The sequence below is a fragment of the Alexandromys fortis genome, unplaced genomic scaffold (assembly GCF_014885135.2).
Source record: "Alexandromys fortis isolate MF-2015 unplaced genomic scaffold, M_Fortis_MF-2015_v1.1 scaffold_6, whole genome shotgun sequence".
Taxonomy (NCBI): Eukaryota; Metazoa; Chordata; class Mammalia; order Rodentia; family Cricetidae; genus Alexandromys; species Alexandromys fortis.
In genome coordinates this window covers 12,151,991-12,175,186 of record NW_026067902.1, presented here as the reverse complement: position 1 = coordinate 12,175,186, position 23,196 = coordinate 12,151,991, and the positions used below count along the sequence as shown (strand labels likewise).

The 23,196-nt window shown below is 46.3% G+C and overlaps 1 protein-coding gene across 2 annotated transcripts; it reads left to right on the top strand.

Moving 5' to 3' along the window:
- The first annotated feature begins 1,625 nt into the window (after positions 1-1,625).
- Blvra (biliverdin reductase A) lies at positions 1,626-21,540 on the top strand. 2 transcript variants are annotated; one of them, XM_050131719.1, is made up of 8 exons: positions 1,626-1,738; positions 6,680-6,811; positions 9,142-9,260; positions 10,152-10,271; positions 11,224-11,321; positions 18,523-18,630; positions 19,709-19,880; positions 21,154-21,540. In XM_050131719.1, exons 2-8 carry the CDS (start codon positions 6,800-6,802, stop codon positions 21,410-21,412), a joined length of 888 nt encoding a protein of 295 aa, XP_049987676.1. In that variant the 5' UTR covers positions 1,626-1,738; positions 6,680-6,799; the 3' UTR covers positions 21,413-21,540. The 2 variants fall into 2 exon arrangements, with proteins under 2 accessions (XP_049987676.1, XP_049987683.1); XM_050131726.1 differs by lacking the exon at positions 1,626-1,738 and adding an exon at positions 1,767-2,155.
- Positions 21,541-23,196: the final 1,656 nt, after the last annotated feature.

Genomic DNA, 23,196 nt, shown 5'->3' with positions numbered 1-23,196 from the left:
CCCTGCCTTTTCCCTCCTCCCTTCAATCCTCCACCACGGTCCCCATGCTCCCAATTTACTCAGGAGATCTTGTCTTTTTCTACTTTCTACTTCCCATGTAGATAAGATCTATATAAGTCTCTCTTAGTGTCCTCATTGTTGTCTAAGTTCCCTGGGATTGTGGTTTGTAGGTTGGCTTTCTTTGCTTTATGTTTTAAAATCACCTATGAGTGAGTACATGTGATATTGTTTTTCTGTGTCTGGGTTACCTCACTCAAAATGCCGTTAGCTCTTTATTAAACCAATGAGGGCACACATCTTCACAGTGCATAAAAAGACTCTTCTGTAACAGTGGTGCATGCCATTAATCCCACCAGCACTTGGGAGGCAGAGGCAAACGGATCTCTGAGTTTGATGCCAGCTTGGTCTACAGAGCCAGTTCTAGGACAGTCAAGGCTACACAGAAACCCTGTCTAAAAACAACAACAACAAATATGATGTATTTATCCATAGGTTCTTGGTGCCAGCAGGTCAGATGAGTTGGTCATTGGTTCCCCTGGAACTGGAGTTAAAGAACAGATGGTTGTGAGTGCTGGGAATAGAACCCAGATAGTCTGCAGGAACAAGAGCTCTTAATGGCTAAGCCATCTCTCCAGTCCCCCCATCTTGTTTTTTGGGACATGATCTCTCACTGAACCTGGAGCTGCCAACGAGAATCTACTCATCTTTCCTTCCTTGGTTCTGGCCTTTATTTTGAGACAGGGTTTTATGCAGCACAGGCTGGCTTTAATCTCCTTTTTCTCCCAAGTGCTGGAATTAGTCTATACCACCATGTCCAGCTAATTATTATTTTTTGATTTTTTTCAATGTTTATTTTATTTTATGTTTTGGCTGCGTGTGTGTGTGTGAGAGGGGGGGGGAGAGAGAGAGAGAGAGAGAGAGAGAGAGAGAGAGAGAGAGAGAGAGAGAGAGAGAGAGGTGTTGGATCCCCTGGAACGAGTTAGAGGCAGGTGTGAGCTGCCATATGGTTTCTGGGAATTGAACCCAGGTCCTCTGGAAGAACAGCTAGTGCTCTTCACTACTGAGCCGTCTCTCCAGCCCAGTTTAAGGTCATTCTAGCTGCTGTGTGGGTGAAAGACTGCAGGGAGATCAGGGAGGGGACAGTTCTAACTTCCTAGCTGGCAGATGATGGAAACGAGGTAAGAAGTGGTCAGGTTCCAAGTTACACTTTTCAGCTTTAGTACCCTTAGACTAGAAGGTATACTTTATGACCCGGGCACCCTGATTCCTTCTACAGTGTGCCTACTATTTATAGGGAGAGACCAAGCTATTCCTGGGAAAATGTTTCCTAGCTCCAAGGGCAGGGAATCACAAACACTTTTCCTATAATCGCTTTTTACACAAACTTTTGTATCAGATCAATTGTGTTTGGGCCACTAAACTAGAAAAGCACCCGACTGTACCCACCACCAGAAAAAAAGCCTCAGGCAGTTCCATGTGGCGCTAAGGGAGCTGATAAAGCAGCGATACCACACCAAGCAGTGTAAAAGTCATTGCCCAGTCTACAGGCTGCAGGGCGGGAACCAGTAAGGCAGCATAGCTCAGCAGCACAAGCATCAGCTGAGGCGACCGACGGGAACCCCGCCCACCAGCCTGACAACCAATCGGATCCCAGCATCCGCTCGCCCCTCTACCCCTAGCGTTGGAGCCGCTGCGCTGCGGGAGAGCTGCTGCGAGGCGGGTGCTGAGCGCCGGAGAGGTGAGTGCTGACCCCGGAAGGGCGCGGGCGCGCGTTCTTTGCGTGCTGAGGCCGGAGCCGGTGGGCCAGCGTGGTCCGGAGCAACCTGGTCACCCGTTCCTCTCTGCCCCGCCCTTCTCAGGCTGGGTGGCAGCGAGCCGGAGACTCGGCCCTGGAAGACGGCCGTTACTGAGTGCAGACGGTGCAGAAAAGAAATTGTATCTCGTTTAAAAGTGATGATGGTTTCCGGCCTTACGTAGACTGGCGGGTGTATCGCACGGGGTCCGCGGGACTGAGCCTAAGCCGGAGGCTTACTTTGAACTCTGCCCTGGAATCTTGGGTGACGGTCTGCTCCTGGAGTGTCCTTTAATCTCTCCTAGCTGCGCTTTATGCTTCAGAAACTGAGCGGGGGATTCAAGACTCTGTGAGGATTACATTGTAGGTTGCATGCTACCTGAAGAACTCAGAAATGAAGCTGAAGTTATCTACTACTTAAAAAAAATTAAAGCTGGTGCTGGCGCCCCCTTTAAGTCCCAGCATTCAGGAGGCAAAGACAGGCAAACCTCTAGTCCTAAACCAGACTGGTCTACAGAGTGATTCCAGGGTTACACGATTGTTACATAGAAAAACCCTGTCTCAAAGACAAACAAAAAAATAAATAAAGCGTTATGCTTATGCAGTTTTAGATGCAGATATTTTTCCATTTAACATGACATTAGATTTGGGACACATTAGCTAACATCTTGGTGTCTCATTTGTAAGAAGTAGGGATAAAGTTAATGCTTGCTAGGTAGGATGACCATGTAAAGCAACAGGATTTTCAACATGAGATTTAATATTAGCACTCATAATATTATACAAAGCAAACAGTAGTGTACTGCAAAGTTCCTCCCATAATTAATGAAATTTTCATAATATTGCTTCCAAGAAGTTTTTGAAATTATTGAACTAGAATACTAGAGCTTATTTTATTATAAAAGATTGTATTAGTAAGTATGCAAGTACTTTTCTTACATTGTACATTCCAGAACAAGACATACTGAAGTCTAATGGTAGACAAAGTATTATCAAAGAGATTCTGAGAGCCAAAAAAACTAGAAATATGAATGGGTGCTGGATAGTGGTGGCACTGTCCTTTAATCTTAGTACTCAGAAGGCAGATTTAGGCGGAGCTCTGTGAGTAAGTTCAGGACAGCCAGGATACAGAGAAACCCTGTCCTAAAAATAACAAAAAAAGAAAAAAGAAAAGAAAAAGAAATATGAATGACTAACAACACTTGAGCTTTTAGAACTAAGAAGCAGATTTGCTGAAACTTCCAGGGCCCGGGACATACTTATTATTAATAGTCTGATGTATGCAATCCCAGACTTAACTGTATTATCATTATATTTTACTCTATAGTTCTCACAGCACAGGGCTGAGGCAGGAGGGTGGCTGAGAATTTAAGGCCAGCCTAGGCTGCAGAGTGAGTTTCATGCCAGCCTGGGCTACAAAGTAAAACCATCGCTCAAAAACAAAACTCACACGCAGATCCTGATAAGACAGAGCAAAGGGGAACAAAAGGAAATGAATTGTTGTTGATCTTCACAGAGAAACCCTATCTCGAAAAACCAAAGAGAGAGAGAGAGGAGTAGGGTTTTTTCTTAATTGTAAATAGATTCTTTCCTCAGAAAGAGCTTAACATATGTTATTACCAAACCTGAGCAGAGGTGTCTCAGGCTGGCCGTGTTTGTCGCTGTGTGGCTTCACCACGGACACAGTATGTGTGGCATTTTGTCACTGTGATAGGAAGCTGATAGTCACAACCCCTACTTAACCCATCATACACTTCCCTTCTCCCCCACTTTCCTGCCAGTATTTGGCAAAAATCTAGGGTAACCTACATTTTAATCTATCTCAAAACATCAAAGACCTAATCCTACAAAAAGAAGATTTAAATTTGGTCAGTTTTTTTATTCTAAGGATTGTGTAAATGATCAGACATGGGCGTTACTGTCTTTAGTACTGCCTTTAGAGAGACATCCTGGTGTTGGGCACTTGCTGAGCATTCACGGGGCTGGTTCTCAGCGTCAGGAGGAATACTGCAGCTGGCATTACTTTCCTCTAAACGTCTGTCTCCGTGGTACTTCGTGTTTCATACCCCCCACACACACTTACTGTTTTCTCACTGTGTTTACCTGCCCGTGGAGTCAGGTTTGGCCATCTTAACCTTCCAGTGACCTCACCAACCCTTTCCTCTGCTCCCTTTCTCATACTCCTTTTCGACTTGGCCTCTAGTAAGGTCCCTTTTGCGCCGGGCAGTGGTGGCACGCGCCATTCAGGCGGCAGAGGCGGGTGGATCTCTGTAAGTTCAAGGCCAGCCTGGTCTACAGAGCTAGTTCCAGACAGGCTTCAGACCACAAAGAACAGATAACGTCCTGAGGAGGAGAGAGGAAGACGTTGCCAGAGACTTTCTGAGCACAGGCCCATAGGAGTCACGTGGTCTTCCCAGGGCTTTCTTGGGGTTGCCCCAAGTAAAGGGTGGGTTTTTTTTTTAAAGGTTTATTCATTTACTTTTATTTTTCTCGCATGGGTCTTTTGCTGTCTGTCTGTCTGTATACCACAGAGGCCAGAAGAGGGCACTGGATCCCCTGGAACTGGAGTTACAAGTAGTTGTCCGCCACCATGTGGTGCTGGGAATGTAGGCTGTGCTCTGACAGGCTAAGGCGCTGCAGCGTTTCACATGTCTTATCACTACACTCCCCTAAGAGGGTCAAGTCCCAGTCTGGCAGTGACTAGAGAGCCTCCCTTCTCAGCCTGCTGGAGAGACACGGGGGGGGGGGGGGGGGGATATCCTTCTCCCTGTTTTTATCGCCTCTGGTCATCCAGCTGCCCTGGATATAGTTATATAAGTAACACATCTACCAGGTCTAAATGAACAAAAAAGTTAATCTTTACAGGATTCTCCTCGCAACCCTAGTTAACCCTAAGGCTAGCCCCGGATCAGGGTGCACCATCTAAGATGCCTGGCGGAAGAAACCAGCCCCTAGTCCCCCCCACCCTTCCGCTCTAGGGGTTCTGTGTCAAGAATGCACACTCAGCACGTTAGCCAAGGAGCCTGCTGAAGTTAGCGCTGCTGTTCTGTCGCTTGCCTTTTCTCTATTTCCGTTTGTCTTACTGTTTCTTCCTTCTGCCTGTGACTCCTGATCGCCTGCCTGCTTTAATGGGAAGTGTCCGGAAAGACTGCTGAATGGTTCTTTTACCTAGAAAACTCAGGTAGTCAGCCGAGCGGGGAAAAAACGGTACACTTCACTTCTCTCTAAAAGTAAGCTAGATAAAAGGCTGTGATCTCACCAGGTGGTGGTGGCACATGCCTTTAATCCTAGCACTCAGGAGGCAGAGGCAGGCAGATCTCTTCAGAGCGAGTTCCAGGACAGGCTCCAAAGCTGCACAGAAACCCTGTCTCAAAAAAAAAAAAAAAAAGCTGCAATCTCCAAGCTGGAACGTGGAGAAGTGCCTCACCCCATAAAGACATGTCCCCAGCTGTCCAGGATAGTGCACAGACCCTCTCTAGACATTTTCTGAGATGATATCCCTACAGCGCACAACGCATCTGCGCTCTATGTGCGATCATACAGTTCGCGAGCTTCAGGCAAGGGGCTGGAGGTTGAAACACACAAACACACACACACAGAGAGACAGAGACACAGACCTCTAGTCACTGGTAAGAAGCTCTTTATTCAATAGCACCACGGAGGCTCATATACCCAACACAGTCAGGTGGGCCAACAGGTGAAAACCTTATCCTCTGATCCTCAAGGCAACACGTGCTCGTGAAGCAGAGCTGGTAAACAACTTTGACACAGCTTTCAGTAACTCAAATCAGAAGGAAAGTAAAGATCACTAGCAGGGAAGAGCAGCTGGAGGCCAGGACTCCAAATGATCCCAACAAGAAAGTTGGCCTCCGGCAGCTCTAGAGAAGATACCAGCCTGTGTACCAACCATTCCTCGAGGGCCAGAGGTGGCGATGGCACTGGGGACTGATGATGAAGAAGAGGTAGGGAAAACTGGGTCCCGTAGCTTAGTTGTCCTAGTCAGCTTTTTTGTGGTAATAAATCTGATCAAAAGCAGCTTGGGGGAGGAGTGGGTTTATTTGACTTACAGGTTACAGCCAGTCATCAAGGGAAGTAAGGGTAGGAACTCAGGCAGAAGTAGCCTGGAGCCCGGAACTGAAGCGGAGACTGTGGAGGAAGGCATTTTCCTGGCTGGCTTCCTTTGCCTTCCTCAGTTACCTTTCTTCTGCAGCCTAGGACCACCTGCGCAGGGACGGCACTGCCCACAGTGGTCTGGCCCCTCATGTAGCAGTTAGCTGTATTAAGAAAATGCCCTACAGACATGACCACAGTCAGGCTCCTTAGCTGACGCTCCTGCTCTAAGGCATGTTCTCCAAATTGCAACATTTCCTCCAAGAAGGAAGGGAAGGGTCACACAGCAAGCAAAATGTCCCAATGTAGGGGAAAACAGGAACTTGGAGAGATTCTTGAGGGTCCCCACCCAGCAGTTACAAAAAAAAAAAAAAAAGAAAGAAAAGAAAGAAAGAAAAGAAAGAAAAGAAAGAAAGAAAGAAAGAAAGAAAGAAAGAAAGAAAGAAAGAAAGAAAGAGAGAGAGAGAGAGAAAACGGTTGCAAGGGGTGAAGACTGATCAGCCAGGCTGCAAAAAGAAATCCTTAGCTGGACTCACTGTCCGCCGCAAGCAGCGAAGAGAGGGTCAGACTTGTGGGTTTCAGGAGTTAACCCCTGTGCTGTTGATTACCCCAGCTCCTTTGAATTAACCATCACTACACCCCTGTTGGCAACCCCAATTAAAAACTTACTTGCCAAATTGGACACGGGTACAGTTGTGCCTTAGGCTATCGGGGGCCCCCCTTCTGAGGTGAGCAGATGTGTTGTAGGCCTTTCACACAGCAGTTCCCTCTTCCCAGTTCCCCCTGGCAGTGTTGACATCCGAAGCTGGGAGAAAACCGTATTCACAGAGTTTGTGCCAGCGTCCCCAGGGTCCTGAACCTCTCTCATCTTTACAGCCACCAGCAGGAGAGACCAGGATGAATGCAGAGGTGAGTTCCACGCAGAGGGCCTTGGGATCCTTTTGCTGCCGTGCGCCTTAGTTCTCTCGTGGATTCTCCTTTCCCTCTCAAGATTTTTCAGAAATATTCCCTGCTAGGCTACCTACTTGTTCGTGGCTGTGGGTGATGGAGGAGAAATGGTCTCCCCTGAGTTTTTATCCGTGTCCACTGTCACAATGCTGCCTCTCCCTTTCAGTCCCTAGCCATGAGGTGTGGGGGCAGGGCGGGTTCACCGGTTGTGTGCTGGCCCCACCTCCAGGCCAGTGCAACAAGACCAGCTGATCAAGGATATTTTTTCCAGTGTTCCTTATTTCACGTGTTCAATATCCTTCCAAACACGCCCCCGCCCAAAGAATTTAGAAACAGCCCAAGCAGGTAAACATTTTTCCTTTATTAAGCAGGGAAGAAAAGTTAAAAAGTGGCTGCTCTCTGACTCAGGCAGAAACAGCAGTGACCTTGTAGGTGTCATTTTTAAGCAGAGAAAAAGGGAGGTCTGTGTTAGATGGGCTAGGATGTGATTGTGAAGGAGGTAGGAGTATCTGTCCCAGAGGGACAAAAGACTGCCTCTGGATGGAGAGGAGACAGACGTGGCCCACGTGGCCCGTGGGCAAATGGCACTTTATAAAGGTAAACTGGGAAACCCCATGTTAGGATGAGGTGTTAATTTTAATTGGATCTGTTAAATAGGTGAGCCAAAGGGGACTTTTGAATGCTGGATCTTGGTAGTCAGCCTCAGAGGGAGGAAGTGGCTAAATAAGGGAATAGACCTTTAGGTGACTAGCTTTAGGAATATAATCTAACTGTTTTTAGCAAGGCAGAGAGAATCGGGGAGCAGGGCAAGGCCTGCCAGAGCTGCATGCTGGATTGGGCTGTTATCCCTTCAGTCACAATCAGATGCTCTGTCCAACCAAGCAGGTCTTCCTTCTCCAGTGCAGTTCACACAGTAATTACGCCATTGTTGAGGACTCCAAACTCATTGTGGCCTAAGACAGTCTTAAATGCTGGAAATCCATTTACACCCCTGACTTAGTTATCAAGATTTACACCCCATAACCAGTGTGATTTCCAGACTTGGCTTGTGGCTGTAATGGTAAAATAAATTAATTTTTTTCATCCAAATTATATTTTGCAATTTTTGAAAATTAGAATATAATTGTATCATTTCTCCCCTCACTTCCCTCTTTCCATAACCCTCCCATTAAATTCCTTCTCAAATGTATGGTCTCTTTTTCATTAATTAGGATTGTTACATATATATGCACATAAATAGAACTGGGTTTAATGAATGTGGCAGTAACTTATATTTGGATTATAATGTGTTGTTGTTATGTAGTGGTGTAGGACAATGGTCTGTATTCTGTCAATTATATTTTAAATAAATGCTGATTGGCCAGTAGCCAGGCAGGAAGTGTAGGCAGGACAACCAGGCAGGAAGTAAAGGCAGGTCAATAAGAACAGGTGAATTCTGGAGAAGAGGAAAACTCATTTCTGTAATCTGTGACCCAACCACAGAAGAAGCAAGATGTGACTTCTTGACCAGAAAGGTACCAAGCCACGTGGCTAACATAGATAAGAATAATGGGCTAATATAAGTTATAAGCATTAATAAGAAGTCTGAGCTAATGGGCCAATCAATTTATAGTTAATGTAGACCTCTGTGTGATTTCTTTGGGACTTAATGATTACGGGAACTGGGCAGGACAGAAAACTCAGTCAACAACGTAGCTTTTAAAATGGACTTTTCTCAGTATGCCTTATTAACGTCTATTTTCTAGCAGTACACTTAGTTACTGTATAAGGTACCAGAGTATAGTGAATATGAAGGTAGCTGGAACTCAGCCGTTGTAAGGACTTAACATGGGTCTTGAGTCTGGACAAAGACGTCTTCCTGTGGGCCCTTGTCTGTCAGCGTCCTGCTCAGCAGCTGTTGCCTCTGAATGACTCCCAGCTGATTAGAGCCCCATGCCTCTAGATGCTGGACCCAGGGAGGGTGGAGGCCTCATATCAGCCTGGGTGTTTGCAACAGAGAATCCCCTTGTCTGTAGAGAGGTCAGAGGTAGAGCCAAATGGGCAGAACCTTCTGGTAGATGCCCAGAAGGTCTTCAACACATAGACATGGCAGAGCCCTTTCTGCGTGTTTTGGTTCCAGGTCTCTTGTGTCTGACACCTGGTTTCTAGGGGAGTCACACCCCAGCTCTTGTTTCTCTGGGTTACCACCAGCTTTCCTTGCTTGCCAGAACCCAGCCTAGCCCTCTGGTTTGGTGTACTCCATTCAAATCCTGGACCATTTTCACACCCGGCACTGGTCTTTGGTATTTCAGCCTGGGAAGAAATTTGGTGTGGTAGTGGTTGGTGTTGGCAGAGCCGGCTCCGTGAGGATACGGGACTTGAAGGATCCACACTCGTTAGCTTTCCTGAACCTGATTGGTTTTGTGTCCAGGTAAGTCCCAGCTTGGTTTGCGCTCCACGATTCATAGAAATCACAGTGGCTGGTAACACCACGGGACATGGATGTTTTCTAGATCCAGGGTAAGGGAAAGCCAGCTTCTCCAGAGAACCACGCGCAGAGTAGTCTCTGGAGACTCTGGTTCCGACTGGTCGGGGAACTAGAGTCAGGGACCAGTGTATGTCCAGTGAGCGATGCCCAGTAAACCCCACGTGGAGCAGTACGTGGTCTGTTTACTACAGAAGGCACAGAGTGAGGTTTGGCCTGAAAGAAGCCGTGTGTAGCTTAGCCATTCTGCCATTTGGAACGGTCATCCCGGTGGCTTTGCACGTTCTATTCCTTATGCTATTCTTACTGCTCTTTCCAGCCCCAGGTCAAGATAAGAAAGCACAGACACAGAAAGACTCAGTAATCCTGTTGGGCTTATAATAACTGGAAAACCCAAGAATTACATTTAAAGAAGTGTTTGAGTCTAACATTAAATGTTCTTTTCATGCTGGTAATCGAGCTGAACTTTTTAAATTAATTTTTTTAAAGCTAACATGCAAATTATTAGGTCTTACTATGGCTTTTTTTTATAATTTATTTAATTTTATGCACATTGGTGTGACGGTGTCTGATTCCCTGGAACTGAGTTACAGACAGTTGTGAGCTGCCATGTGGGTGCTGGGAGTGTTTGAACCCCGGGCCCATCTGGAAAGGCAGCCAGTGCTCTTAACCACTGACCCATCTCACCAGTCCCCCACTATGGCATTTTTAAGCAAAAATTGTCTTAGTTGCTTCTTCCCCCCAACTTCCCATCTCCCTGCGCTCATACTTCATGCTCCTTTCTGCTTTTATTGCACTGTTCTGTGTGGATTGAGACTGTCTGTATTTGGGAAACAGACGAGAACTTGGAAGCCTCGATGAAGTACGGCAGATTTCTTTGGAAGACGCCCTCAGCAGCCAGGAGATTGATGTCGCCTACATCTGCAGTGAGAGTTCCAGCCACGAAGACTACATAAGGTAGGTTTCCTCATACAGGTAGGCTTTGCCTTACACATGGAAAGAGGACTGAGCAAGCTAAAACTGGGACTTAATGGTCAACACACAAAATTCTGGTTGTCCTGTGACCTGTTGTCAAGCTAGCTGGTGGTGGCGCATTCCTTTAATCCCAGGATTCGGGAAGCAGAGGCAAACAGATTTCTGCGAGTTCCAGGCCAGCCTGGTGTACAAAGTAAGTTCTGGTACAGCCAGGGCTTGTTCTCTTATTCTGTTTGGTTGGTCGGTTGGTTTTTTTGAGACAGAGTTTCTCTGTAGCTTTGGAGTCTGTCCTGAAACTAGCTTTTGTAAACCAGGCTGGTCTCGAACTCACAGAGATCCACCTGTCTCTGCCTCCCAAGTGCTAAGAGTAAAGGTTTATGCCACTACCACCCAGCTTAACCCTTTCTCAAAAATAGAGGGGAAGGGGTGAAATAAACCCTTTCTCCCTAAGTTTCTTTTGGTCATAGTATTTATTGCAATAATAGAAAACAAACTAGATTTTTTTCAAAAAAAATTTATTTATGTTTTGTTTGTTTTTTGGTATGAGAGCTCCATCTGCATGTATCCCTGCATGCCAGAAGGAGGCATCAGGGCGTCGGATCCCATTATAGACGGTTGTGAATCATCATGTGGGTGCTGGGAATTGAACTCAGAACCTGTTGAAGAACAGTCAGTCCTCTTAACCACTGAGCCAACTCTCCAGCCCAGCAAACTAAATTTTTAACACTGATGAAGAGTCAAATGATTTCATAGCTAGAAAAGTTCTTTCTCACAGTAAAGATAAAGGTTGAGGCATAGATCATCCTTACTCTGCAGGGCACTGACCCTTGGCTGCTCGTCACACTCACACGCAGGCTCTTGTGCATTTGCAGTGTTGTGTTCTCGGATATACAGGGCACTTGTGTGCTTACTTGAAGTGTTTCTGTTTCCAAAGGCAGTTTCTTCAGGCCGGCAAGCATGTCCTCGTGGAATACCCCATGACCTTGTCTTTTGCAGCGGCCCAGGAGCTATGGGAGCTGGCTGCACAGAAAGGTGACGTATTCTATTCTCTGACTCTGGTTTCTAGGGTACCATCTTTCTGCCTTTCGTATATGCTGTCTTATCTGCATCTGCTTTGGCGCTAAGAGCTCCCCACGTCCCTCTTGCCCCCAGGCTCCAGATGCATGCGTGGGGAAGTGTGTCAGTCAGAGGAGCTGGTAGTCTCTTTGTTCTAATTGGAACAGTGGATTGGCTTCCACATGTGATAGTGCTGTTGATATATTGGCTTGCCCAGATCAGGGTAATGGATTGTCTTATATGTATTGCTATATAGTTTCTTTGTTCCATTAAGGGAGTAAGTATTAGATGGTCACTGTATGCCAGGAAACTCTTTCCAGCGTATTGTATGCTTAGTGCTCATAAGAAGTTTTGGAGGCAGCGATCTTTGTTTGCTGTCACTCACAGGAGACCTGAGGTTGGCGGTTCATTAAGGAAAGGGACTTTCTTAGCTCGTGCCGCTGGAGACCGGAAGTCCAGAGTCAAGCGCCTGTGCCCGTTTGGTATCTGAGTTTCTTGTGTTCTCCACACAACAGAACTCAGAGAGCAGCGTGGAGAGACCCAAAGTCTTGATATTTCTGTCTTCTATTTTATTCATTCTACTTTGAGGCTTCCCCCTGAGTTTTCTAATTGGGTTATTACATTTTTAAATTCTGTCTTCATTTCCACTTGTGCTCTCTTCTGCCTCTTGATGGAATTCAGATTTCAAATCCCTAATTGTTCTTGCCGTTGTTCAGATTTATGTTTGTGTTTTCTTGGTCATCACTTGGGTGTTTGTTGCTGTTCTGTTTACATTTATTGAGTTCATTGTTTGCTTCTGTCTTTTTTGTTGTTGTTGTTGTTGTTCTGGTTTTTTGTATACAGGGTTTCTCTATAGCTTTGGAGCCAGTCCTGGAACTAGCTCTTGTAGACCAGGTTGACCTTGAACTCACAGAGATCCCCCCTGCCACTGCCTCCCAAGTGCTGGGATTAAAGGCATGTGCCACCACTGCCTGGCTTGCTTCTGTCTTTTTTAAACTCCATCAATTGTGTAAGTTTTGTTGTTCTTTTTCATTTGTGTCCTGGGGCTGGAGAGATGGTTTAGAAGTCAAGAGGAATGGTTGCCCTATCAGAGGACCTAGGTTCAATTCCTAGAACCTGTCTAGCAGCTCATAACTGTCCATAACTCCAGCCCCAGGGCTTCTGGTGTCCTCTTCTGGCCTCCACTCGTGTAGTGCACAGATATAACATACACGCACTCAAAACACCCATACACACAAGTAAGAATCTGGTTTAAAAACTTAGCTCAGTGTCTTGGGATTCATTTAAGTAATACTCTTTGGAGAACATTCTGTAGAGCTGCTGGCTTTTGAGGGGAGGACATACTGTCTTAGCACTTCAAGTTGTGTTTTTCCAATGAAATCTAGGCACGTGGATTTCTTGATTGTGTATCTAATACAAGCTCCTAGGCTGCTTCTGTTGAATAGAAATGTGTTTTATGTCAGGTCTGAGGAGTTAGTTAATACCTTCAGGTTCAGTTTGGGTTTGCATGGCTATCAGGGCTTACTGAGTACCAGCTTCAGCGCTCCCTCAGGGCTCAGAACAGGATGTCTGCAGCAAGCTGGCTTAAATAGGGGGGTCTGAGGGGCTGAACAGATTGACTCAAGCATACTCTTCCTCTGCATGTTTCTTTATTCTCTGGGCGAAAAAGAAGGGGTATTCCCCCACAAGGCTTTCAGTTTACATACACATACAGACGTAGTTAGCAATTCCATAGGCAATGACAGTGATACCAAACATGCATTTCACGGGGTCACAGAAACAGGTAAATCTGATAAGGAGGCGCCTTATATCTCAGAGGGGGAGCCGTGGCTGAGAAGCTCCCCAGTGGATAAATGGGACTTCAGATCAGTGCAGAATTCTAAGAGGTTTCAGGCCCTAACTACATTTAAGTATAACAGTCAAGCTAGAAGGTTGTGGTTAATAACCGTAGAGAAAAGCACAGCCGTGCTCTTGCACTTTCTGGGCACTTCTGCTTCCTTCCCTGGGCATTATGGTAACCATAGTAACTAGCGCAGGCTGGGAGGAAGGTGAAAGTGCTTGATGTGTCACATCTTGCTAGCTCAAGTAAAGGGGATTTTTTGGAGCCCTTGCTTCCAGCCCCAGCAGCAGCAGCAGCATGCCTACTGGCACCCAGGTGAGAAGGAATTTCTTCCTCTGGGGCCGGTTTAGCAACCCGAACTTCTTTCCTGTATCTCTAGGGTTAAAGGCATAAACAGTTAATCTCCTGGGCTGTGATCTTATGTTACTTGAAACCAAGGTGAAGGGTAAATACAGAATATTAATAGCATATTAGGGTAGAGCAGACCTACACCTTCCTGAGTCTGCTGCTAGAGAATTCAGGGCCGCCCAGACCTGTTTATCAGCAAGAGCAGACATGCAGTCTGCCCTGCTCGCTGCCTGTCCCTACTGAGGTTCTTATGTGACCACATGTTTGCAAGGCTCCTCTCTTTGGGAAAGTCCTGCCGGTAAGGATAATGGTGGGGGACTAGCTTTATGTAGATTTGACTATGAGGACAAAGGTTGGGCTGAGTGGTTGCTTTCACGCCAGAGCCCCACCACGTGGCAGAGGTCACCCAGTTGCCTGTACAGGAAGAAGTTATCTCAGTGAATGATTTACACACACTGGGATATTTCAGGATGAATCCCATTATGGAAGGGAGAAGAGCCATGGCTTCACAAGCTTTCTACAGACTTGACAGTGACTTTTCAAAAGACGGGTGTTCCCGAAGCTCTGCAGATTGGGTTTCTCATTGGAATACACTCCCATGAGTTTGTCTCGTGGTCTGTCAGCTATGCTTTTCCTGTATAGTCTTGTGGGCTTGTGACACATGGGAGGACCAGGCTGATTCTAGTTCAGTGGTAAGCAAGAAAGCGAAGTAAAGCAGTGACAAGAAAGAAATCAAACGGTCCAGACATGGCTGGATCTGTTTGACCTGGTGTGCAGGAGGTGCTACCCAGGCTATGCCTGAGAGTGAGGGTAGCATAGGTAGGTCAGGATCGTGGCCGCTAACCAGGCTGACTAGGCTGGCAGGACAGTCTGTGCCACCAAGGCTAGGTCTGATGGCTGGGTATGGTGCAGTCAGGTGAGGTTCTAAGAATTCACCAGGATGAGCCGGTGCACAATGTGTGATCTGGTTTAGGTCTGAGGATTAGGGGGAGAGCAGGCAGGCTAGAGTCCAGGGAACTCTCTAGACCAAAGCATAGGATGTGTGACCTGGGCCAGGCCAGGAGGTATGTGGTGTGGATGGGGCAGGATCTGGTGGACTAACCAGACTGTCCAAAGGAAACGACCCTTCTTCCTTTAAATCTATATTTATTGACTAGTCTTTCCTGTCTTCCTCCCCCACCTTCTGGTAAGCGTTATTCTACTCTACTTCCCTAAGACTGGCTTCTTACATTCCACTTAGTGAATGGCATCACTGTTTTTCTTTCTGTACACGGGTCATTTCATAATACCCTCTAGGCTTACCCACATTGCTGGAAATGACGGGCTTTCGGCGTCACTGTGGAAGGATTCTGTTGTGGGCAAGCCCTGGTTTATTTACTCTGAATCTGTGCACTGACTCTTTTGAAACAGCGCTGAGATGAACCCGGGAGTGCAGAGGTCTCTCTGACATTCCATTCTCTGTGGGAAGGGGGGGTGGTGGATCACGTTAGATCTGTCTGGAACCCCGTGAGGAACTTCCACAGCGTTTTCCCGTAACGACAGTAAGTTGTAAGCCACGCTAGCAGTGTGTAGGGGACCACTCCCTTCTGTGCACATCCTCGTCAGCCATTTGTTTGGCCTTTTTTATAATAACCATTATAAATGGAATGAGATGATATTTCATTGTGAGCTATATTTTCATTTCTCTGATGATAAAAGTTGAACATTTTTCCCTGTAACTGCTGGTCATTTGCATGTTTTCTTTAGAAAAAAAATTCTATGGATATTACCTATTTTAAATTTTGATTATTATTACCATTTTTCCTGTTGAGTTCTCTATATATTCTAGATATTAACCCCTTACTGGATCTATATTTTGCTGGTATTTTAACTCATTTTGTAAGTAGTGTTTTTATTCTGTTGTTAAACGTAACATTTTGGTTTGATAACGTGCCATTTGTGTGGGTTGGCGTCTATAGTCTGTCCTTTTGTGACCTAAGCAAACTTTGTCTAGTCCAGTTATGGTGATTTGAGTAAGAAGTAAGCTTGGATTTGAACACTTGGTTCCCAATTAGTGGCTCTGTTGGGAGAGGCTTAAGAGTTAGGCCTGGAAGTTTGAGATTATATAGCCTTGTCCTTTTTCCCACTTGCAGCTTTTTCTCTGCTTGGTCCTTTTGTTTAAAGATGTGCTCTCTCAGCTTTCTGCCTTGTTGCTGTGCCTGCTGCCTGCTGCTGTGCCTGTTGCCATGACTACTACCTGCTACATGTACCATGTCTGCTGCCATACTTGCTGCTGTGCCTGCTGCCTGTTGCCATGACTACTACTCTGATGGAATCTTAAACTCTTGATGAGTTATTCCTGGTGATGGTATTTTCTCACAGTCACAGAGCCAGAATTCTCAAGAATTTACCATATGTTTTTATATATTGTTTCCTAGTTCTTGAGCTTATAGTTAAGTATTCAGTGAGCTGATTTTGGTAAGTGTGAGTGTAGTGTTTCGCATGTGAGTATCCACTTCTCCAAAGAACATTTACTGAAGAAGTCATCCTCCGTAACGTTTGATGTGGCAGCGGTTTCTTCATGTGATAGTAAAGCACCAGGAATGTACAAGGATAAAACTGTCAAAATGTCAAAGGCTTTTGATGCTTCAAAGAAAAGATGGAAGAACGGGAACCTTTGCTGTGGAAGCCGTGTGCAGACGGTGTCCTCGAGAAAAGTTTCCATTCAGAATATCTGCAGGATTCCACAACTTAAAAACAAACCGAGTAACCTGACTCAGAAAGGTCACGTTGTAGAAATTTTCGTTTTCCAAAGTGGAAAACAAGTAAAACCGCACCAATCTTTTTTTTTTTTTTTTTTTGGTTTTTCGAGACAGGGTTTCTCTGTAGCTTTGGAGCCTGTCCTGGCACTAGCTCTTGTAGACCAGGCTGGCCTCGAACTCACAGAGATCGGCCTGCCTCTGCCTCCCGAGTGCTGGGATTAAAGGCATGTGCCACCACCGCCCGGCTCCAATCTTTTTTTTTTTTTAAGTATTTATTTATTTATTATGTATACAATATTCTGTCTGTATGCCTGAAGGCCAGAAGAGGGCGCCAGACCTCTTTACAGATGGTTGTGAGCCACCATGTGTTTGCTGGGAATTGAACTCAGAACCTTTGGAAGAGCAGGCAATGCTCTTAACCACTGAGCCATCTCTCCAGCCCCCGCACCAATCTTTAAAGAAATGCAAATAAAAACTACAAAAGATATCACATCTATTGGGATATCTAAAGGGGGTCTCTGTGGCCACCATGGCCGTCAGAGCAACGAATCTCAGGAGGCGGCACACCTGACCCTGAGGAGTTTATTTTAGGCACAGATTAGCACAGTCTGGTGAGAATTTTCCTGGCGGTAATTAATTCACTCCCATGTGCATGGTGAAGCTTCAGAGGAGACTCCATCAGAACGCTCTGTGAAGCACATGTAACACCTTCCGTAAGATAGATTGACAGGCTCAGGATAAGGCCTGCACACAAAGGTCACCAGGCTCCTCACCCCTCTGCTTTCTGTTATCTGCCAGCCTTCTAGGCAGATAACAGGTTATATCCTTCCCTCGTGCTTAAACAAACCCTAGTGCTTATCTGTGAGCACAGGAACCTCTGTGCCTCCCACTATTGTAGGCAGAGTTTTTCTGTAGCCGCTCCCAAATAACCATTCAGAGACTTAATAGTAATTATAAATGCTCGGCCAATAGCTTAGGCTTGTTACTGGCTCTTACATTTTAAATTAACCCATATTTCTTATCTACCCTCTGCCACATGGTGGTTCTTTCTTTCTTTCTTTCTTTCTTTCTTTCTTTCTTTCTTTCTTTCTTTCTTTCTTTCCTTCTTTCTTTAAGATTTATTTATTATATATACAATGTTCTGCCTGAATGTCTCAGTATGTGGGTGCACCCCTCGCGGTCATTGGGGATGATCTATCGGGAACTCAACAAGGCCAGCTGGACTGGGTCTGAAAAAGCCTGGGATAAAACCGGACTCGCTGAACATAGCGCACAATGAGGACTGCTGAGAAGTCAAGAACAAGGACACTGGGTTTTGATCCTATTGCACGTACTGGCTTTGTAGGAGCCTAGGCAGTTTGGATGCTCACCTTACTAGACCTGGAAGGAGGTGGGAGGTCCTTGGACTTCCCACAAGGCAGGGAACCCGGACTGCTCTTCGGGCTGATGAGGGAGAGGGACTTAATTGGGGGAGGGGGAGGGATATGGGAGGCAGTGAAGGGGAGGAGGCAGAAATCTTAAATAAATAAATTTAAAAAAAACAATGTTCTGCCTGCATGTGTCCCTGCAGGCCAGAAGTTGGCACCAGTTCTTATTAGAGATGGATGTGAGCCACCATGTGGTTGCTGGGAATTGAACTCAGGACCTCTGGTAGAACAATCAATGCTTTTAACCACTGAGCCATCTCTCAAGCCCCCCCCCCTTTTTTTTCTTTAGTTTTTCGAGACAGGCTTTGGAGCCTGTCCTGGAACTAGCTCTTGTAGACCAGGCTGGCCTCAAACTCACAGAGATCTGCCTGCCTCTGCCTCCCAAGTGCTGGGATTAAAGGTGTGTGTCGCCACCACCCAGTGGTACCTTCTTTCAACACAGAACATTCATCTTTCTTCTTTCTTCGTCTCTCGTGACTCCTGAAACTCCACTCTTCTTCTTCCCAGCAATCCTGCCTAGCTGTCAATCAGCTTTTTATAAACACTGAGCAACACATTTTCACAGTGTACAGAAGGATTATTCCACATCACATTGCTGACCAGAAAATAAGTGTTCACAAGGATTCAGAGATGTTAGAAGAGCCCATGCACTTTAATGTCAGCTGGGGCGTGTAAAGGAGGTGTTGCCCTAACATGTGCTCTGGACCCTGCCTATAGACATACTGTGTGCAGTTCTGGAGGGAGAATGACATAACCTCCAAGCACACAGCTGTCTGTACACCATGGATAATGGCCACCTTCATTCTGTTTTGTCACAACAGGGAAAGTCCTGCATGAGGAGCATTTGGAACTCTTGATGGAAGAATTTGCATTCCTGAAAAAGGAAGTGATGGGGAAAGAGCTGCTGAAAGGGTCTCTTCACTTCACAGGTCAGTGCGAGGCAGGGGGGAGGTCCCGATACCACAGGGAGCAGAAACCATCCAGTTCAGTTGTCACCTGGGCGGTCTTGGAGCTCTCAGAGCCCAGGGACCTCTGCTCAGGCACAGCTTGGTTCTTGACGTCACACAGCTTCTGTAGTATCATTTCAGGTCATAGCAGGATGAGGAAAAGCTAGTAGGCGTATCAAAGCTGAAGATAAGAAGCAACTGAAGAGATCAGGTGCAGATGAGGAGAGGAACGCGTCCCTAAAGGCCTCAGTGGTACCCACATGCATAATTTATGTCACTAAAAGAGTAAAGGGTCTGGAGAGATGGTTCAGAGGTTAAGGGCACTCATGGCTGCTCTCCACAGACCCAGGTTTGATTCCCAGCATCCACATGGTGGGATATAACTGTCTAGAACTCCAGTCCAGGGGTCTGACACCCTGGGAGGCGCTGCAGGTGTGTGGCACACAGACATACATGCAAGCAAAACACCCATACACAGAAAAATGAAGGAAAAAAAAAACTTTAAAAAGAGATTAAGGGCATAGTTCATTAACCATTTTAGTAGGTATTATTTTTAGAGAACTTCATACAAGAACAATAACATCTATATTAATAACTTTTCTAGTTATGGCAAAACACCTGACACAGGCAACTTAAGGAAGTGTTCCTTTTGCTCGCTCTTCAGGGGGCTCTTCAAGCATTAGCAGTATATTGTCACCTGAGAAGGCAGCTTCTGCCACTCTCCCTCCTCCCCCCTCTTTATCTCTCTGCCTCTCTCTCTGCTCTTCTCCCTTCGCCCCTTCCCCCCCATAACCCACTAAATCAATACCCACTTTCTCTGCATGGTGTGCCTAGTAGGTCTCTGTCTCTCACCCGCTGCCTTTGTGGCCTGCTGTGGTCTCCTGGCCCACTGCTGCCACTCGGGACCTGCAGTGTTTTATCGCTCACTGTACACAGCTGTGCCATGAGGCAGGATGTCCTCTTGCTCATTCAGCTGTTCTCCATCCCCACCTTCCCTGGGCATGGATCTTTGCAAGACAGTCCTTTTCCTAGCTCTCTTAGCATGTGTGATCTCTTGCAGCTAGCCCACTGGACGAAGAGAAATTTGGCTTTCCCGCATTCAGTGGCATTTCTCGCCTGACCTGGCTAGTGTGCCTCTTTGGGGAGCTTTCTCTTATTTCTGCCACCTTGGAAGACCGAAAAGAAGATCAGTATCTGAAAATGACTGTGCAACTCGAGACCCAGAGCAAGGGGTGAGTTGTGAGAGACTTCCTAACGTCCTCGGGCACAAAAGGGTAACTCTTGAGAGGTCCCGAAGGACCAGTCCCTGGCATCCAGACCTAAGACAAGTGTCTGCTCCTCTAGAGAAAGCCTTTCCATCCTTTACACCCCCTGAGGTGTGAAGAAACAATATAAGTTAAATAAATAATGGCTTACAGAAATAAAGCAAGTAACTAAGTTATGTGAGTAATTACTTTAAGCTTTGCTATTTACTTATTTTTCTATTTAGCTTGCCTCATTGCATATTTCTGGTTACGAGAAAATTATCTGTTTTCCATGGTCAGGTATCGTAGCTCTGCTAATAATAATAATGAGAAGCAGCATAGGTGAAGGAATGTCTTGAAGAGCGTGGAGTCTGTGTGCCATGCTGAGGAAGTGAGATGGATCCGTGCTTTGCGCTAAAGTACTATTGGAAGCATGGTCACCTGTAGTCTTTGGGTGGTGGTGGAGAGCTGGTTGTCACTGGGCCACCACCGTGAGGCAGCCTTTCAGGGAAGATGGGTCCTGTCCCATGAAGGCAGGTGTGAGTACCCATCTGCTTTCCTGTGTGGGTTTTTTTAGCACGTGTATGACATATGTTCCATATGTGTGTGCTTACACATGTGCACATGCCTTGATGTTGAGCGCCATCTTCTTCCTTGACCACTTTCCACTTTACTGAGGCAGGGTCTCTCACTGAGTCTTGCAGATTCTAAGAGTCTGGCTAGCCAGCTCTCCAGGGATCCTGTCCCTCCCTCCTGGAATTGTTGAAATTGGAGCGGTAGGGCTGCGTCCCCGGCACCCGGCCGCCCGCATGGCTAGCTTATGCCCAGAAATAATTACACGGAAACTCTATTCCTTCAAACACTGCCCGGCTAGTTCCAGTTTCTTATTGGTTAGCTCTTACATATTGTTCTAACCCATTTGTAATATTCTGTGTAGCCCACGAGCTGGCTTACCAGGGAGGATCTTAACCTGCGTCTGTCTGGAGCGGGAGAATCATGGCGACTCCTCGACTAAGCTTCTTTTTCCCAGCATCCTGTTCTGTTTTCTCCGCCTACCTAAGGGTTGGCCTATCAAATGGGCCTAGGCAGTTTATTAATAAGAAATCACTCCCACATCATGGAATTACAAGTGGGCCACCCTGCCAGCAGAGCTTTTGCGTGGGTGCTGAGGATCTCAGCTCTGATTCTCATGGTTGTGCCTTCTCTCCAGCTCTGTCCAGTGTGGTTTCTAACATGATTCGGAATGTTCTTGTCTTTGCAGGACGTTGTGCTGGATTGAAGAGAAAGCGCCCGGTTTAAAAAGAAACAGATATTTAAATTTCCAATTCAAATCTGGGTCCCTGGAGAATGTACCAAATGTAGGGATCAATAAGAAAATTTTTCTGAAAGATCAGGATCTATTTATTCAGAAACTCTTGGGCCAGGTGTCTGCAGAGGACCTGGCTGCTGAGAAGAAGCGGATCATGCATTGCCTGGGTCTGGCCGATCACATCCAGAAACTCTGCCGTCCTGAGAAGTGAGGAGGAAGCTCCGAATACCTGAGAAGGGCTAGGGTTTGGTTTTATCAACACTTCATCTATAGCTCTTACAGTTAAATACATTGAATAAACAGAACGAGAGAAGTGTCATGAACTTCTCTTGTGTTGGGAGTAAATTTGTTCTGGGGCCGTTCCGTGAGAGTAAGGGAAGAACGTTTTGAGGACATTTCATCTTCCTAATAGCAGCCCTGTTGGATATAGCCAGTGCTGTTTTCAGGCTTGTGGAAAAGCTTGAAGTCATCCAGGCAGGGAAAAAAATCGATTTGAAGGTCTACCCATGTTCCAAACCCTTGCCTTGAGCAGCATTCCATCCTTTAGAGAATGGGGCTGCCCCTCAGTCACGGGGTCACCACGAGTTGGTGGACAATGCCAACAATAATGAACAGCATGGCGGTGAGTAAAACGATTACCCGCTTGGGTTTGTTGGGGGTGAGTTTGTGGTGAAGAGGTGAACAACACAGTCGCCTAGAGCAAGTCCTGGGCCTACAGGAGGGGGTCCTGGAGAGAAAACTATGAGTTGGTGTGGTGGGAAGAATCAGAAACCAGAAACAGGAGGCAGTGTCGGGCAGCAATGTGGTTCTGAAATTATTAACAGCATGATACCTTGGCCAGTTTCTCAGCTCAGGCTAAGTCCTCGGAAGCCACTGGAAACAGGTGTTCTGGTGGCGGCCCTCAAGGACGGGTCTGCAGTCTTCTCCGTTCCTGTCCCTCAGCCTCTGCTGCCTTGAACTGAGCAGAGTGCCGCGAACCCGTGCTTGTTGGTTCTCTTGCATTTTCTCCACAGCCTACTTTTTTTTTGTTTTGTTTTTTAAATATTTATTTATTTAGTATGTATACAATGTTCTGTCTGTGTGTATGCTTACAGGCCAGAAGAGGGCACCAGACCTCATTACAGATGGTTGTGAGCCACCATGTGGTTGCTGGGAATTAAACTCAGGACCTTTGGAAGAGCAGGCAATGATCTTAACCACTGAGCCATCTCTCCAGCCCCCTACTTTGTTTTTTTAACGTACTGCTTTTTAAAATGAACAAGTTTCATTACAGCATTTTCATACATGGGGATCATAGACCAATCAGGTGTTTTAGGCAAAGTGACACAGCCTTACAGAGTTTAACAAATGCAAAGTAAAAAAATGCAACATATCTTTGCATCATTAAACGAATGTTCCACAGCATAAACAAATGTAACATCTTAAAATAATATTCTACAACACTTTTATCACCATTTCCCTGAGGTTATGGAAAGACATTTTGTATCTGGGAATGCTGAACTCCGTGGGACTGGAGCTGGAGTGCGGATATGGAAGACAGGAAGGAGAGCTCTGCAGTTGCCAGGGCAGGCAGGCAGAGTCTGAACTTGCTGGTGAAGAGGAGGGGTCAAGAGATTCAGGAGGCAGACTACCCAGCACAAAGCCTATGCCTAAAACAAGCAGCCCCTCCTGTGTTCCTCCAGCAGTGCCGGCTAAATGAAGCCATGCACAGAAGGATGAGAGAACACTGATGTATCGTCTTACTATTGCCACCCCTCCTGCAGAACCCACAGGTGCTTATACAAGACCTCATCTCCAGACAGGCATTGTCTCCTCCTCTTGCTTTTTTTTTTTTTTTTTTTTTTTGGTTTTTTGAGACAGGGTTTGTCTGTGGTTTTGGAGCCTGTCCTGGAACTAGCTCTTGTAGACCAGGCTGGTCTCAAACTCAGAGATCCGCCTGCCTCTGCCTCCCAAGTGCTGGGATTAAAGGCGTGCGACATCACCGCCCGGCCTCCT

Excerpts from the sequence above, each read along its gene's own strand:
- Blvra (XM_050131719.1), top strand. Across the intron at positions 11,322-18,522 it reads GGAGCTGGCTGCACAGAAAG|GGAAAGTCCTGCATGAGGAG; the intron begins GTGACGTATTCT and ends TTGTCACAACAG. Across the intron at positions 19,881-21,153 it reads CTCGAGACCCAGAGCAAGGG|GACGTTGTGCTGGATTGAAG; the intron begins GTGAGTTGTGAG and ends TTGTCTTTGCAG.